General features: G+C 45.4%; 1 protein-coding gene across 1 annotated transcript in view; it reads right to left on the bottom strand.

The window, feature by feature from the left end:
* LOC115480978 (nascent polypeptide-associated complex subunit alpha, muscle-specific form-like) overlaps positions 1-19383 on the bottom strand; it is a 278693-nt gene that overhangs the window by 238898 nt on the left and 20412 nt on the right. Inside the window, exon 2 of the mRNA XM_030219963.1 lies at positions 6186-9784. Within this exon, the coding sequence (XP_030075823.1) occupies positions 6186-9784 (3599 nt within the window). The remainder of the gene's footprint in view (positions 1-6185; positions 9785-19383) is intronic.

Consider the following 19383-nt stretch of genomic DNA (forward strand, 5'->3'; position numbering starts at 1 on the left):
ACATCAATCTCCATCTGGAGGATACCAACTCAAGCAATGTATTAGAATGCAAGGAATTCCTCCAACTATGGAACTCCAATGGGCCAGACATGCAACCCACCCACAACAAAGGACACACCTTAGATATTATCACCCACAAATTCCCATCAGAATCCAACCTCACACTTACAGACACAAAATGGACAGCCACACACCATGGTCCGATCACTACAAAGCAAACAAAAAAAGACACAACAAAACAAGAGAAAAAAAACATATAATACGAGAGGTAAAATAGACCCGCCAACATTCTGGCAACAATTCTTTACAGACAAATGGACAACTCCACAGACTCCCCCCAATTTCTCCAAGAATGAGACAACAGATGCAAAACCAGTACTAGACAACATAGCACCAATACAAACAGAACCTCACATAGAATAAACTCAATACCATGGTTCAATGAGAATTGAAAGAACTAAAAACACAAGTCAGAAGATTAGAACAAGCATGGATCAAGAATAAAGACGAACATACAATCAAAGACTGGAAAAAACTAAAAAGGAAATACAAATACACTATCAGACAAACTAAAAGAACATACTACAAAACCACAATAGGACCAAATTACAAGGACACACACAAACCTCTTCACACTCGTAAACAACTCCTAAACACTACACCGGTCACCTCTAACAACACAGAACATCCCATCTGCAACCAATCTTGCGAAATACTTCAACAAAAAATCACAAAGCTACAACCCATGATACCTACTAATATAACTGAGTACACAAGACTCCTTGAATGCCTAGACTCAAACTAGGGGAATGCCCAGCAGATCGATCAGGACCAGATGAATTCTCAAAATGGCTCGGAAAATACGCTAAGTCACAATGCAAATTGGACATTTGCCCCAATAGCCTAATAAGATCAGCCCCCAAACAATTCAAAAAAGACCTCACGAAGCACATAAACTACAGGCTTCAAAACGGCCTCTTTACCACGGAGAAAGGAAACATCCTACTTACTCTACTGCCAAAAGATGCTAAGAAAAGCACAATGGAATCTAACTATCGCCCAGTAGCATCTATCCCACTCATAACTAAACTCATGGAGGGCATAGTGACGAAACAACTCTCTGATTACCTAACCAAACATTCAATTCTGCACGAATCTCAATCAGGATTCTGGACCAAATCACAGCACCAAAACGGTACTAGTGTCTACAATGAACGCATTCAAACAAGCAATTGCAACCGGCAACAATATACTCCTCCTACAATTCGACATGTCTAACGCCTTCAACATGGTTAACCATGAAATATTATTACATATACTAGAATACTTCAGAGTAGGAGGCACAGTTCTCAAATGGTTACAAAGGATTCCTGTCCATAAGATCATACCAAGTCACAACCAATGCGGACATGTCACCCCCAAGGACACCTGAATGCGGAGTTCCCCAAGGATCCCCTATTACCAACTCTCTTCAACTAATGATGATACCGCTAGCCAACATCTAGCCACTCAAACTCAATCCCTATATATGCAGACGATGTCACGATCTACATCCCATTCAAACAAGATCATCAAAGCCTCCAAACAAGCCTCCTGGGCTAATGCGTTCAAACTGAAACTCAACGCAGAGAAAACACAATGTCTTGTACTAACTTAACACAACACAACAAAAACATCTACTCCAAAATAACCACACCATACTGTTCTCTTCCGTCACGCAAACCTAAACATTCCTGGCGTGGACTATCGAACCGAACCTCACACTCGATACTCATGTGAAGAATACAACGAAGGAGAATGTCCACTCCATGTGGAAACTCAAAAGAGTTTAAACCGCGTCCTGCCCAGCAGAAACAGGAAGTTGTAATAATGGGGGCGGCGCACGGCAGAGGAGACGCTTCCGGGTTAGAACGAAGCAGGAGGCAGCATGAATCGCTACCGCTGGTCCGCTTGCTGCAGTGCTGAGACGGGAGGTAGATGCAGGATCGTGGTGGCGGTAGGTAGGCAGCGTCTGAGAGGTGCTGTGGAGAGGGAGGCAGATGCAGGATCGGACCAGCCTGCTCCCTCCGCTGCCGTTGAAATTAAAGTTCTCCACTGCTGGGTGGCCCTGAACCCAAACTGGGTGGCAGGCCCACCCGTGGCTACGCCCCTGCTACAGACCTGAAAGCAATTGACGAAATAATTAACTTCCGCAAATCCCTGCAGACTCATCTCTTCCAAAAGGCCTACAAAACTACTTCAACAATCCACACAGTTACTGCAGTTCACCTCTAACCTACCTAACACTTTCCGTCTATCCTCCCTTACCTAATCTTTAAACAGTAATAACTGTACTTGTTATCATGAAACGACTATGCTTTCTTCTCTTACCAACATTCAAACTATAATTGTACCTGTTATCACGAAATGATTATGTCATAACCACACTCTGTAAGCCACTTTGAGCCTGCAAATAGGTGGGAAAATGTGGGATACAAATGCAATAATAAATAAAGCAAAGAGCTTTGAAGCATAAGAGGCTGATGGGTCATCAACATGGAAGTTAAAGGCCCCCAGGAATGTGTGAAAGAAAATGTGGTTCAATAAATGACAACTACTCAGTGAGGTATTGTGAATAAGCTGTCCTTCCTGTCTGTCCTTCCCTTATCCTTTTTGGTCCTGTTTGTCCTGATTTAGATTGTAAGCTCTTTTGAGCAGGGACTGTCTTCAAGTTCAATTGTAAAGCGCTGTGTACGACTGGTAGCGCTATAGAAGTGATTTATAGTAGTATTAGTCAAGGGTTCGAAGCGCGCCTCTATCAGTATGTCTTCAGGAGATATTGGTGATAATGTTGATTATGACGTAATGAAGTTGAAAATGGAATATGTAGCTTGTTTATTAAAAAAGGATCAATAAAAAAAATGTTTAAAAAATAAAAATACCTGCAGACAAAGAAATCCTTAGAATGAGCCTTTTTGCAAGAGAGTTTTCTGTCCTGATTCAGGGCATTATCATTGCTAATTGGCTATTCTCCAGGAAATATATTTTTTTCCTTTGTTTATTTCGGGTAAGAACTATCTCTCTATATAAAATCTCTCTATATAAAAGGCAACCCCAACGTTCTGAAGCCTCCACGGAAGTTGAGGTGCCCGAGATATCCGGTGTGCCCTGGAGTGTCTGCACCGCCCTCGCGTCAAAACGTCATGACGTCGAGGGCGGAGCTATAACACTCGAGGCCCGAAACCGAAACACCACAGGCACGGCCACGGAAGCGCAGCAAACAAAAAAAAAAAAACCCTACCCACACACAGTGACGCCAACACCGAACAAGGCAAGTAGCTCGGAGGGAGGGGGCCCCTTGCTAGCGCCCATTTCATTGCCCTCAGAAACGGGCATTTATTCCTAGTTTCTTTATAACAGATAACTATGTACTATTCTCTTTTCTCTTTATATTTTATTTCCCTTCAGGATCTATAATATTTCCTGTTAGTGGTTCCTCTCTCTCATTTTCTTTCTCCTCCTTACAGCTGTTCTTTATCTAATTAGTCTGACTGCTTATCATTAAGAAAGCTACTGATATTAGATTCTGTGTGTTATTATTTTTCCATAACTTCCAAATGATATCTGAAGCTGTGCTGGTAAGAATAAAAAGACTTAATTCTCTGATTCCTGTATAATATTTTGTAAGATGCTTAGTGAATGGCATCCAAACGCAGCCTAGTACCCCCCCCCAAAAAAAAAAAAAATCACAAACAGTGAACACCCTTACACCCCTGAGGCAAGAATGGCCCTGGTGGCCCAGTGACCCTGAGCCCCCCAACGCCCTCCCAAAGCAACAATAGCTCTGATGGTCTAGTGACATCCTCCCCTCTACCTGGAAAAAGATGGAGGCAGGACGACAGCAGCAACACCTCCCACCCTACCTAGGGCCTGCCCTGCACGGTGCATTCCGAGATGCACTGGGTGGAGCATGGAGGATCCACTGGGACTACCAAGGATTTTTTTTTTTTTGGGGGGGGGGGGGGTCGGGAAGCACAGGGTGGAGCTGGGAGGGGGTGGGGGGGGGAAGATTAGGGTCACTGGTACAAGATGTTTTGCGGGGAGGGGGGGGGGGGGGTCAGGATCCAGGGGCTCTTTGTGCTGGGGGTCAGGATGCGGGGGTGGAGAGACAGACCACTGGACCACCAGGGATGTCAAAAGGTTCAGGAGGGTTGGGGGGGGGGAACCATGCACTTCAGCACCTACCTTATGGGGGGCAGTCTGCTCGAACTACTATACAGTACAAGCAGACTGCTGCCCATAACAACAGGTCCAGACCTGCCATAAAAGTTTGCAGGTTAAAGGTAGATGATCTATGGACGGAACTGTCTGTGCATTACTCGGAATGCTCATTTTAATGCTAATGAGCTCCTTGTAATACATTTGCATAGGGTTTTCAGTAGCTGCTAATGGCATACTTTAGAGCCACGGAAAACCCCTTTGTGCATTACTGGCTAAATAATGTTTGCTTTAAGACTGGCTACAACCTGTCTAAAGTAAACATTAACAGCACAGTAAGCTTTGTGCATCGGGCCCCGAGTGTCATCCCTGCTCAGACAAACTCCTAGGATTGCCAAATTAGCATATATAACCAGCATGAACCCCTTGCTCAACTGATACCCAGAACTCTCCAGGACAGGAGCTGACATTAAAGCACCAAAAAGGAACTGCATAATCTGTCCACCATCCGCTTGGAGACAGAGAAAAATAGTGAACATTCCAGGCCGCATAATACTCTTAAGGGGCGTGTTACTTGGAACTATTTATCTCATCTCCTTCTGCTGGTTGATGGACAGAATCCATTGGTCTGTACTGGTCTGGCATGACAAAAAGGAAGAGACCTGGCCAATTACTTGGAACTATTTTTCTCTTGTCTCCTTCTACTGGTTGATGGACAGAATCCATTGGTCTGGACTGGTCTGGCATGGACAAAAAGAAAAAGACCTCAGAATAATAGGCTTACTCAACCTTCCACTAACGCACAATAGGTGAGAGATAAACAAATCACTGGGAAGAAAAAAAGAACTGGCAGCTATACCAAAACTTGAAAAAAAAATGTTTTAAATGAAGTACCTAAAAAAACAAAATGTGACTTCTCAAAAAATGGGGAAAATGTCTCATACACTCCTGTGGAAACACTCTCACTTTTCAGGTGCACACAGTGCAAAAAGTAATCATAGACATAAAAAAAACCCTTATGTCTATGATTACTTTTTGCGCTGTATGCACCTGAAAAGTGATAGTATTGCCACAGGAGTGTATGAGACATTTTCCCCATTTTTTGAGAAGTCACATATTTTGGTCTTCACTGGCGGACATTTTGTGGTGTAACAGCTATTCTTATTAGTGAAGTTGATCTTTTGTGTGGATTCGTACCTAAAAAAAACCAAGTGGAATTCTAAATGAGGTGTTATATATATCAATCAGCTCATAATAAAGTCAAAAATATATCAGCAACAGTCACTTATATCTCAGAAAGCCTCATGTTGTCTTAAAGTCTTCCAGTAAATGGGAGCATTTCCAACCCAACAGCGGCCTTGTCTTGCTAATGCTTCTTCATGGAAAAAGTGCCCCACCACTTGAACCCAGATATCACACAGCACCCAATTTCACACTTCATTTTGAGACCGGTAGAGGTGTGTAACTTCGTTCTATGCGATACTTAGGCTGAAGTAGTGGGGCACCTTTCCCCTGAAGAAACATTAGAAACAGTTACAAAGCCTTCCTGTAAACTGGAGTACTTCCAACCCATCAAGTTTGTGACTCCTGAAGCAGGCGACTGAGCCAAACATGGATTCATCTCGAGTCTGTGACTTGAACTGAGTTTAATAAAGACTTTTCTCTGGCTTTCTGGATTCCCTCTGGTGACTTTTTAGGAGGCTCGTTGCCTTACCTCACTATGTAATACCACCATCCTCTTCTAAACTACGGAGTGTATGTGATATGAGAGTAAATGGTAAGCAAGCTACAGAGGAATTTTCAGACTCCTGACACAACAAGGCCTGCTTGAGGAATTCAAGGCCTAGAGCAGAGAAGCCCTTTTCAGCTGATAACCCATTATTTAGGAGTTGAAAAGTAATGCTTTTAACTGCTGTAGCTACATCGCAAAAGGAAACATTTCCCAGTAACATTTATCAGACTTCAGGGTTTCGCTCTGTTGAACATACCTCCTGCTCCACATATTGCAAAAGTTCAGTCCAAACAGTGAAGTCACAGGAATTTTCCACAGCAGCTTTCCAATACTTCTCAAACTCTGATGGGAAAGGGGGGAGTGTCTCCTCCTGCATGCTAGTAACAGCTGCCAACTCCTCTTCCTGGCATAAAGCTGCTGCTGGTTCTGCCATTCCATCAAGATCTTTACTGTCACCAGCTACTTGCACATTCACACTAATTTCAGTTGTTACTGCTGCTACACTGATGCTAACTGGCAGCCCTTCTATGCCACCTGCTGGTGGCTCTGCTATGCGGTCATTAGCAGCCTGTTTCTCCACACTCTCCACCGACAGGCCCTCTGTGTTTTCACCAGTGGCTGGCATGACTATATGCTCGTTAGTGGTGAGCTCTTTCATGATGTGATTTGTGGCTGCTTTCTCCAGGCTGCAACCAGTGACTAGTTCTACCACTCTGTCACTAGTGACCTGCTCCAGTTCACTGGCAGCTATTGGCACCTCTACATTCTTAGTAGGGACCAACTCCACTATACTAACGTCAGCTGGTTTCGCCACATTAGCAGCAATGGGAGTGGCTTTGCTCTTACTAGCTGGGGGCTCCTCCTCACTAGCTGCAGCTATGAGAGGGGCCATGTTATTGCTAGCTGAGGATGCCTCCGCACTGACTGCAGCTATGGGGGTGGCCCTGTTCTTGTTAGCTGGTGACTCTTCAACACTGGCAACAGCTAAGGGGGTGGCCATGCTCTTGTTAGCTGGGGACTCCTCAACACTGGCAGCAGCTATGGGGGTGGCCATGCTCTTGGCTGGGGACTCCTCAATAATGGCAGCAGGTATGGGAGTAGCACCATTCTTACTGGCAGCAGCTATGGAAGTAGCCCCGTTCTTACTGGTCGCTAGCTCCTCCTCACTAGCAGTGGCTATGGAAGTGGCCCTGCTCTTATTGGCTACAGGTTTCTCCATGTTAACAGTAGCTATGGGAGCTGCGCCACTCTTACTAATGAGGGGTTCCTCCATACTAGTAATGGCTATGGGAGTATCCGGGCTCTTACTAGCGAGGACTTCCTCCACACTAGCAGTGACTATCAGTTCTACTTCACTTTTACCAGTTACTGGCTTCTCCATTGCAGTGGCATCTACTGGAGTGGCCCCCCTATTACCAGCAACAAGCTCATCCACACTAGTGTCAGCTATTGGTCCTGCTCCACACTTACTAGCAGCTGATTTCTCCACAATGTCACTAGTTCCCATCCCCACTGACCCCATGAACACCCCCATATTGTTGCTAGTCATCCTATCTACATTATCACTACTAGTTGGTGACTTGTTAGTTGCTGTCACCTCCATATTGATGCTGGCCACCGGCTGTGTCACACTATGATTAGCCTGCATCCCTTTTACAACATCACTGGAAGCTACCACCTCCATGCTTTTGCTGGCCAGGGGCTCTTTTGTGGCATCACTAGAATCTACCACTTCCATGCTTTCGCTAGCCAGGGGCTCTTCTGTGGCATCACTAGAATCTACCACTTCCATGCTTTCGCTAGCCAGGGGCTCTTCTGTGGCATCACTAGAAGCTACCACTTCCATGCTTTCACTCACCAGTGGTTCTTCTGTATCACCACTAGCTGTTGTTGCAGCTGGTGGTAACATACAGCCAACATCTATACTGTTGCTAGCTGCAGACTGTGTCACACTGTTGCTAGTCACCAGCTCCTTTATACTGCTGCTAGCAACAGTCTCTGCCATGTAATCACTGCCCACCGGCTCCTCTACTTTGATACTAGTGATGGGCTCTGCCATACAGTTACTAACCACTGATTTCTTTATATTGTTACTAATGGCGGCCTCCGTCATGCTGTCACCGGCTGGCGATTCCTCTACCGGGACACTAGTGGTGGGCTCTGTCATTCTGTTGCTGGCCACCAGCTCCTCTACTGGGACACTACTGGCAAGCTCCATCATGCTGTCGCTGGCCGCCGGCTCCTCTACCAGAACACTAGCGGCGGGCTCCGTCATGCTGTTGCCGGCCGCCGGCTCCTCTACCAGGACACTAGTGGTGGGCTCCATCATGCTATCGCTGGTTGCAGGCTCCTCTACCGGGACACTAGTGGTGGGCTCCGTCATACTGTCACCGACCACCGGCTCCTCTACCGGGACACTAGTGGCAGGCTCTGTCATGCTGCTGCCGATCACTGGCCCCTCTACTAGGATACTAGTGATAGGCTCCGTCATGCTGTTGCCGGCCGCCGGCTCCTCTACCAGGACACTAGTGGATGGCTCCATCATGCTATCGCTGGTTGCAGGCTCCTCTACCGGGACACTAGTGTTGGGCTCCGTCATACTGTCACCAACCACCGGCTCCTCTACCGGGACACTAGTGGCAGGCTCTGTCATGTTGCTGCCAATCACCGGCCCCTCTACTGGGATACTAGTGATGGGCTCTGTCATGCTGCTGCCAATCACCGGCCCCTCTACTGGGATACTAGTGATGGGCTCCGTCATGCTGTTGCCGGCCGCCGGCTCCTCTATCAGGACACTAGTGGAGGGCTCCATCATGCTATCGCTAGTTACAGGCTCCTCTACTGGGACACTAGCGGTGGGCTCCATCATACTGTCACCAACCACCGGCTCCTCTACCGGGACACTAGTGGCAGGCTCTGTCATGCTGCTGCTGATCACCGGCCCCTCTACTGAGACACTAGTCACGGGCTTTGCCATACTGTTTTTGGCCACAGGCTCCGCTACTAGGGCACTAGTTACAGGTTCTGCTATACTGTTGCCAGCTGGTGGCTCCTCTACTGGGACACTAGTGGCAGGCTTTGCTGTGATGTCACCAGGCACAGCCTCCTCTGTTTGGACAATTGGCACAGGCTCTGCCATACCATCACCAGCCACTGGCTCCTCTACTTGGACACTAGTCACAGGATCTGCCATGCTATCATCGACTGCTGGCTCCTCTATTCTGCCACTAGTCATGGATTCGTCCATGCTGCCACTAACCAGTGGCTGCTCTAGACAGATGCTACTTGATACTGTGCTGCTGCCAGCTTCCAACTCCTTTGTACTGACACTCTTTATATGCTCAACTGGTTGACTAGTAGCTGCAAGTCCACGTATGTTTTTACTAGTCACTGATTCTGACCCTTGATCACCACCTTTTGTTCTGTTGCTAAATATAGGCTCTGCCATGTTGTCATTAACTGATGGCTTTTTCATATCGCTAGCAGTCATTTCCATACTGCTTGTGGCCATCGGTTCCTCTCTGTCACTAGTTACTGTTTCTGCCACACTCCTATCTGTTCTCAATCCTTCTACATTACTGTTAGCTGCCAGACTCTCTGTACTGTTGCTAGTCGCTGGCCCCTCTATGCTGCTACTGACTGCTGGCCTCTCCACACTACTGCTAGCCAATGGTGTCTCTATGTTGTCACTGGAGCGCTGTGAAGGTTCAGTGGTAAGAGAGGACATATTGAGCCCTGGTGTCTCTGTAGCACTTGCGGAGTTCATCCCACTGCAAGAAGCTTGTCCCGTCTCTGTTTTTTCTTTCTTGCTGACACTACCACCTTCACCCTTGGGGATCAAATCTTTATTCCGACCTGGAAGACAAAATCAGAAAACACCATTTTTTTTTTTTAATTTTTCTCTCATTTATAGTCTGCTTATTAACTAAGTGGGTAACAATGAACACTTTCACAATAAAATTACAAAATAAACATAACAATTCTGTTCTGACTCTCTGCCCTTTACACCAGTTTTCTCATTTGGTATACACTTGCACAAACATACATTTTTAGACTTTTTCTTAAAATCAGAAACGGAGAAATGGATGGAAAGAAGTGCAAGTTGCTAGGCACTTTGTTTCACAGTAAAGGCCCAATATATCATGTTCCCAGGCTTTGAATAACCAGGCATGAACTCTGGAACAACATGAGCCCTTGGCCTACTGTTGGCAAGCGGCAGCAGGAGGCAAAGCCCCCCCAAGCAAGATTAGGCAGGAATCAGGATGCACTTGGCTTGGCTAGAGTCAGATACTGGAAAAAGCTTGGCTTGATTGGTCTGGAACCAAATGCTGGAACAGACTTGACTGGACTGGAACCCGATACTGAAACAAGCTTGGCTGGACCCAAATGCTGGAACGGACCTGGCTTGGCTGGACTGGAACCGGATACTGGAACAAGCTTGGCTTGACTGGACTGGAAACAAATGTTGGAACGGACTTGGCTTGGCTGGAACCAAATGCTGGAACGGACTTGGCTTGGCTGGACTGGATGGATACTCAGGCAGTATTCAGGATTTCCAAATAAGCTTGGCAGAAACAGGATTCAGCATACTCAGACAAGGCAGATACAAACAGGTGGGGACTGGAGCTAAAGACTACCAGAGTAAAGGCAGACAAGCAGGGTCAGAACCAAAGCTGAAGGCTTGCAAGGCAGAGACAAGCAGGATACAAAGCTGAGCCACAGAGACAAACAACAGAACTATGGCTGAAGCTAAGATAGAGGGGACTAGAACTAGCAAGGCAGACTAGGCAGGACACAAACCTAACCCACACAGACAAACAGAACAACGCAATCTTTTTCTCAAAGTCCCTCTTAGCCTTCCTTATCAGCGCTTTGCATTTGACTTGACATTCCTTATGCTGTTTCTTATTATTTTCAGTCGGTTCCTTCTTCCATTTTCTGAAGGATTTTCTTTTAGCTTTAATAGCTTCCTTCACCTTACTTTTTAACCACGCCGGCTGTCGTTTGGTCTTCCATCCTCCTTTTTTAATACGCGGAATATATTTGGCCTGGGCTTGCAGGATGGTGTTTTTTAACAGCATCCACGCCTGATGTAAATTTTTGACCCTCGCAGTCGCTCCTCTAAGTTTTTTTTTCACCGTTCTTCTCATTTTATCATAGTCTCCTTTTTAAAAGTTAAACGCTAACGTATTTGATTGCCTATGTATACTTACTTCAAAGCTAATATCAAATCAGATCATATTATGATCACTGTTATCAAGCGGCCCCACCACCATTACCTCCCACACCAGATCATGCGCTCCACTAAGGACTAGGTCTACAATTTTTCCTTCTGTCGTCAGCTCCTGTACCAGCTGCTCCATAAAGCTGTCCTTGATTTCATCAAGGAATTTTACCTCCCTAGCATACCCTGATGTTACATTTACTCAGTCAATATCGGGGTAATTGAAATCACCCATTATTATTGTGTTGCCCAGTTTGTTTGCGTCCCTAATTTCCTTTAACATTTCTGCATCCGTCTGTTCATCCTGGCCAGGCGGACGGTAGTACACTCCTATCACTATCCTTTTCCCCTTACACATGGAATTTCAATCCACAGTGATTCCAAGAAGTGTTTTCTTTCCTGCAGAATTTTCAATCTATTCAAGGCTCTCGTTAATATACAATGCTACTCCTCCACCAATTCGATCCACCCTATCACTAAGATATAATTTGTACCCTAGTATGACAGTGTCCCACTGATTATCCTCCTTCCACCAGGTCTCAGAGATGCCTATTATATCTAATGTTTCATTTAGTGCAATATATTCTAACTGCGTATGCCTTGTAGCGCTATAGAAATGCTAAATAGTAGTAGTAGTAGTAGTAGTAACTCTCCCATTTTATTTCTTAGGCTCCTGGCATTCGCATATAGACATTTCAAAGTATGTTTGTTGTTCCTATTTACATGATGCTTAGTACTTGACAGTATTAATTTGCAATCTTTTGTCTGATTTTTGACACCTGATCTACTACGGTCTCTTTTGCAACCTCACTATCAGGATACCCTATCTTCCATGTTTTAGTGATATCTTTGAAAGATACCTTATCCCAAACCCTGCGCTTTTGAGCGACTATCGGCCTTCCCCCCCCTCCCCCGTTTCTAGTTTAAAAGCTGCTCTATCTCCTTTTCAAATGCCGATGCCAGCAGCCTGGTCCCACCCTGGTTAAGGTGGAGCCCATCCTTTCGGAATAGGCTCTATACCCCCCTACCCCTTATCCAAACTGCAAAGAATAACACACCATACCTAGAGGTCTGGACTCTTATGACCTCAAACTGCAGAAGGCCAACCCATACCTCCCCGCTCAACCCAACCAATCCCAGAATCCCCCCCCCCCCCCCCAATGGCTATGTCAGGAAACTAGCCCAATCCTGAAATCTACTGAGAACCTGGCTTTGAGCAGTCAGTGAAATTAAGGCTAAATTGGGGTCCCAAATAAGCAGGAATACTTTTTAGCTTTTTGGGTGAGTACTAGCCCCACAGGACTCCCAAATCAAAGCATTACATTTATTCCTCCAATACCAACATGTAGGAGGAGAGTCCTGTGGCCAATAATTTAAAATGCATTTCTTATGCACAATATACCCACCCTTTCCCTAAAAGAGTACATTCACCTCTGGTCTGAGAGCCCAAACAGGGAGTTTTAAGAAATAATATGACCTCCAAGACAAAACTAACGAATGACCCAAAAGAAGTAAGGAGTTAGTTTTCCTACAATACCAGAAACCATGAGAGAACCTATCTTGTGCCCTGCATCATACATAACAAATGAGAGCGAGAGAAAGACTGGATAAAGGCTGGGTTGGGGTATGAGAGCGAGAGAAAGACTGGATAAAGGCTGGGGTGGGGTATGAGAGTGAGAGAGAGGGTGGGGTATGAGAGAGAGAGGGGCTGGGGTGGGGTATGAGAGAGACCCCGACCGACTGGTAGGGACCAAGGCTATGGTGATAAGTGAAGTCAAACAGCTCACAGCATGATTTGGGAAAGGCAAACTACTAGCTTCTATCATTGATTTGCAGAGGCACCTTAAGGAACTGATTTACTAATGTTTCTTTACCTAGAGAGACAGAATAAAAACCTTAGCAAATATTTTTCTAAATGAACTAGTGCTGATCTGGGAGGGGAATCCTAATCCTCCATAAGTGCAAGGGTCTGGGAACCAAAGAAATACAGGCAGTTAACCGGAGCGTGCACTTAACCGTTGTGACCCAAAGAAGCTTGACATCTGATAAACCTATGTACAGTATTGTTTATTATACAGTCTCCGTTAACTGACGATAATCAGTCATAGTCCTCTGTACACTCGTGTCTGTGAGTTCCATAGACTGTCTGCCAGACGGTCAAAACTGTCATAGCACTGACATCCAGTGGCCTCCAGATAGGACCACACGATGTTGAGACTCTCCAGCGCTCTTGCAAAAGTGACAGGAGGTTGTTGAATTTCGTCAGCATGTGCCTCGCTGCTCATTTCATCATCTGTTTCATCATCAGCTGTTGCCTGCGTGTAGGCGCATATCTTGACATCAGTGCTGTCTTCAGCTGTTTGTAGATCGTAATCAACAGCTACGTAGTGATGAAACTCCTCTTCAGTAACACCAGCTGGGATGTCAATAGCCTGTTCATCCGACGCGTTTGCAACAGCTGCATCTATTTCGTCCCTCTCCACATCCTTAACAAAGCTTGCCCGCTTGTAGCAGTTCACAATGGTTGCCTGTGTAACATGATTCCAGGCTTCTTTCTGCATATGTAGGGAATCCAACAGTGATAGATTAGAAGCCAGTTCAACAGCACGTTTATCCTTGCCAGTCTGGTCATCCATAACGCTCAGACAACGTAGCACGAGCGCCCGATAATGTTGTTTGAAATTGGCTATTATGCCCTGATCCATAGGTTGGATCAGAGAGGTAGTGTTTGGTGGCAGGAAGACCACCTTGACGTTAGACAGCCTGACATCATCACTGTGTGCAGCACAATTATCACAAAGCAACAAAATCTGACGCTTTTGTGCCTGCATTCTAGTGTCTAATTTCTTTAGCCACTGCTTCCAAATTTCCCCAGTCATCCATGAATTTGCGTTAGCCTCATATGACACAGGAAGCCACTTAACATTCTTGAAGCAACGGGGCTGTTTGCTCTTTCCAATGACGAGTGGTTCCAACTTCTCACTCCCATCCATATTGCAGCAAAGGAGGATCGTCAGTCAGTCCTTCAACGTTTTACTTCCTGTAGTTTCGGCTTGTTTGAATGCAAGTGTTCCATCAGGAATCGCTCGCCAGTAGAGACCGTTTCTGTCAGCACTAAAAATGTCACGAGGTGCAAACTCGTTCAAGATGGTAGGAAGAACTGAAACAACCCAATTTTCAGCACCAAAGTCATCAGCGTCTTGTTTTTCACCATGCTGTTTCTTGAATTTTATGTTGTTCCTCTCCTTCCATCTTTCCAACCATCCAACAGTGGCTTTGAATTCAGTTAGTCCAAGACTTTCAGCTAGCTGATTAGCTTTCTCTATAAGCAGTGGACCACTGACAGGAAACTCTGCTCCTGACTTGAGAAAACCACCGAAAAAGAGCATCTTCTACATCCTCAGCTTTTCCCACCCGTTTTCATTTCCTGTGTGGATCTGTATTGTTTTGCCAGTCTTCCAGAAGCTGATCTTTCTGCTTCAAGATACGTGAAATTTGACTGGGATTGACACCATATTCTTTAGCAATAGATGCTTGACTGTTTGTTTTCTAATTTTTTAAGAACTTCTATTCAGCCAGTGTTACTTACAGTTGCTCGACAACGACGACGACTCCAGTGTACACTCTAACAACATTCTTTCGCTTATTCTGCCTGTGGCAATTAACCAACGAGATTTCAAATTTACCTCTCCGTTGTCGCGTGCTGTAGCTGGGTCACCCTTCCAGGACCCAGCCAGGCTCGACCCTGCTTAGCTGCCTTCTTCTTCACACGGCTGCTGCCTCCCTCCACAGCAATCTGGCTGCTTTGAGCCTCAGCTCCAGGCCCTGAGAACTTCCAGGACTCCTTCCTCCCTCCGTTCCTTTCACAGAGGCACATTCAAAGCACAACGTTTATAAGTAAGGGCTTTTATTTTCTTGCTTCAGGTCAACATAAACACCCAGGCACACCTTAACTCCAGGTTGTTTAGGGCTTGCTACCCAAAGCACAAGTCAGGTTCAAAACAGTCCATATAACTTCACTTCACTTGACCTAAGATTACTTCTCTTAGGGAACAGTACATTATCCGAAAGAAAACACAGTAGCTTAGTAGGTTGCAGCCCAGACCTTTTCAGTAGGAAACAGTTTACACAGTCTTTCTTGCACCTCCTTACAGCACAGTTACACAGCTTGGTTCCCACCTGGTTCAGGCTGGGGTTTCAATTGTGCCCAGCCCTCTTTCTCTCCCCGGGCTGCACCTGTTCCCTCTTTAGTAGAGATCTTCCCCAGCCTCTCTCCTCCGGTCTTCCACCAGTCTCTCCAAGGCACAGCTAGACACCCTCTTACAGCAGCTTTTCGGGTTTGAGCCAGAGCTCCAATCTCCATCTGTTCCTCCTCTAGCCCTTCAGTAATCTCCATTTTATCCTCCTCTTCAACTTCCCCCGCCCCCAATCTCTCCAGCTGGCCCTCATCACCTTCCTCAGAGACCATTTCCCAATTTTCTATCTCCTCCCCTAACTCTTGCACAGCCGGGTGGGGAAGAGAAGGATTCTGGGACTGGTAGTTCCTCCCCTTTTTCCTTAACCCAGCCAACCTCTCTGCCTCCGGTAGCCCAGCTTTCTGAATGTGGGTGTTGTGCACATGAAATCTGCCCAGTTGGGATTCCCCGGCTCCCTGCACCCCCTTTCTTCGTGCCTTCCCGGATCCCCTTTCACCTGCACTCTCACAGTGCCAATCGGCTTCCATATTCCGTGTGTGCACTTATGCGGAGTCTTTCCTGCAGAGAAGCAGTCTTAAACCATGCATATAAGCGAATCTTGCATTTGTCAGTGGTGCGCTAAACCGAAGTTTGTCCCCATAGAAATTGATGGCACCAAAACGGGACCAAAGTACAACATGCAGTTAAACAGAGCATGTGCTTATCCGACGTGAACTTAAATGGAGTGCACTGTATATGTATGTATGTATATATATATTTAGTTATTTTTAGCTACTGGACAATTTCGGAGGAGTGGTGAAAGAGAAGCAAGTGAGGTATCTGCTGGCACCTAAGTTTTTGGGCTGGATCCTAGATTTAATAAAAATTCTTCACGGCCTGCTCTAGCCTCAATTAAGGTCAGATCAGAATTCCACAATAAGAAAGACTGGGCAAAAACGGGTTTCATGCTGTCCAAGCATAACATTAATGCTCCCCTCATATTTGCAAACACACACCTGAATGATCCCCAAGCCATTGGGGATAATATTCTATGGACAGTGGAAATCTTTGGACAGCCCAAGTCTCAGTAGATATAGCATAAAGTATACAGCATTCCACATTAAGAATATCATACCGATAGTCAAACGTGGTGGTGGTGGTGTGATGGTGTGGGAATGACTCTGCTGCCTCAGCACCTGGAAAACTTTCCATTAGTGAATGAACTATGACTGCTACAAGACAATTTTTTTTTTTTAATCATTTATTTATATATTTTGCAGAATTGTACAAAACCAGATTTAAACATCACTTGTCTCCAAAATATACCATTCTAATACGCATACATAGTCTCCTTTTCTGATTCATTTCCCATAGAATGTCTTCTGATATTTCACTTACTATCCCCCCTCCCCTTCCCACCCTCTCCCCTCCCTCCCCTACTAAATATGTGGCATTAGGATTCCACAGAGGTTTCCCTCCAGGCTGTATAAGATTCCCAAGTTTTAAGGTATTTAGCCATACATCCTGTCCTCATAGCTGTGAGTTTAGACATTAATTGAATATACTCCAATTTCCCTAATACAGTTGATATGTCTGGCAAATTTGGCTTCCTCCATGCTGCTGCTAATGTTAATTTGCCCGCCACAAATGTTTGTATGGCAAATTGATGTATATGCCGTGGTACCTTGGGCGGTCGAAGATGTAACAAACAGTATTCCATTTTCCGTTGATATTGTATAGCAGTCACTAAGCTGATAAAGTCTATGATGCTTGCCCAGTATCTTTGTGCATATATACATGACCACCAGATATGAAACATATCCCCATCTTCCCCACATTCTCGCCAACAACTTGCCGAGCTTAATCTGAACATTTTAGCCAAGCGGGTGGGTGTATAGTACCAGCTATATAATATTTTATGGCCATTTTCCACCATCTTGCTGGACACCGATACCCGGAGTAAGGACTTAAATATCTGTGCCCATTGTGGGGGATCATATATTGTTCCTATCGCTAGCTCCCATTTTTGTGTATAATGTTCCACTGGGCACTTCCTTGCCAACAGAGCTCCATAGATTCTAGTGATACTCCCTCGACCACCCCCTCCCGTCATCCCTTTTTCCAGCTGTGTTTCTGTTAACTCCAGTTCCTCTCCCGCTGTTCGTTTAAGAAAGGTTTGCACTCTATAGTAATGAAAAGCCTGTAGCGGGGAGAGCCCATAGTCCTGACATAGCTCCTGATATGTGGGGATCGTCTCTTCATTACACATTTGTCCCAATTCATACAATCCCAGTTCTTCCCAGTCCTTGTATATTCTATCGTATCTGCCCATGCCGAATTGAGGGGCAAATCTAAGTTAAGTGTGTTGAAAATAAGTGCGTTCTGGAAAGAACTGTTCCCTAATCTTGCTCCAAACTGCCAAAGGCCACCGTAGGAGAGAGGGGCTTCTTCTAAGTACCTCCCTAAGTGTACTCTTAGGCAGCCATAGAATTGCTCTGAGTGGGTACGGACTTAGCCAATGTTGTTCTATGCCAACCCATAACTTCTCTATGCTCTGGTACCAGTTAGCTAATAGTCTAAGGTGTGCCGCGCAGTAATAATCATAAAATGATGGGACTCCCATACCTCCTTTGTCTCTGGGTTGATACATCGTGTCCCGCCTCACCCTGGGTGGTCTCTTCCTCCAAATAAAGGAAAAGACTCTGCCCTGCAAGCCCCGAAAGAAGCTATCTGGTATCTCTATTGGTAATGCCATAAACAAGTAAAGCAGTTTCGGAAGTATGACCATCTTGATAGCATTGATTCTGCCTACCCATGATATTGTCAATCCCTCCCATCTTTCTATTTCCTGAAATAGTTCTCGTACCTTCCCAGGGAAATTGTATTCAAATAGATCTTCTATCCGACGAGGTATATTTATCCCCAGATACCTAATATATTTTTTAGCCCATTTATAGGGGAATCGTTTTTTCAAAAAGGTTAGGATAGAGTTTGGTATATTTATGTCGAGTGCTTCAGATTTATCAAAGTTAATCTTAAAGCCTGACAGCTCACCATATTTTTGTATCTCTTCTCCCACTACCGGTAAGGCAACCCGGGGGTCTTTTAATGTCAGCAAAATGTCATCTGCAAAGAGGAGTATCTTAGTTTCTATACCCCCCTCCCTGAAGGCCCCTAATCTCTTCATGCCCTCGGATTCTAGTAGCTAATGGCTCCATCACCAATGCGAATAGTAAAGGCGACAGTGCACACCCTTGTCTGGTGCCTCTGTATAAAGAAAACGGGCGCGTCAGCGTCCCGTTGACGCGTACTGCTGCTGATGGGGTCTGGTAAATGAGATGTATCCACTCCATGAACTTCCCTTCTATGCCCATCTGTTTGAGCACCCCAAAAAGAAAAGGCCAGCTGACTCTATCGAAGGCCTTTTCTGCGTCTAGAGATAATATACATAATTGGGAGTTAAGTATATGGGCCCCTTGGATCACTTGTAGTGTTCTCCGGATGTTATCAAACGTCTGACGGGTGTGGACAAAGCCCGTCTGATCCTCATGTATTAGCTGTGGGAGAATTTTCTGGAGTCGTGTGGCCATGATCTTTGTAAATATTTTGTAGTCCACCCCTAATAACGAAATGGGTCAATATGAGCTGCATAATTGGGGGTCTTTGCCTGGTTTATGTATAACCGTAATTGTGGCCATATTCCATGTTGAGGGCAAGCTCTTATTTTTATCTAGTGAATTAAACACTTGTAGTAACAATGGGGCAAGTAGCTTTACATAAATTTTATAAAATTTGGGAGTAAACCCGTCTGGTCCTGGAGCTTTATCTGGGGATAGTGCTCGAATTGTCTGCTCCACCTCCTCTAATGTGATGGGTGTGCCCAAGGTTTGTGCGGCCTGTTCCGGTAGTTTCGGGAGGTCTACATTCGCCAAGTATTCCCTTATTTCCTCTTCTCCGCCTCCCTCCTCTGCCCTGTATAAGTTTTGATAATATCCTCTAAATGCTGATTCCAGGAACTCTGGTTCTGAGTGTATCTCCCCCCCTGCATCTCTAAG

Source organism: Microcaecilia unicolor, chromosome 11, assembly GCF_901765095.1.
Source record: "Microcaecilia unicolor chromosome 11, aMicUni1.1, whole genome shotgun sequence".
NCBI classification, from domain to species: Eukaryota; Metazoa; Chordata; class Amphibia; order Gymnophiona; family Siphonopidae; genus Microcaecilia; species Microcaecilia unicolor.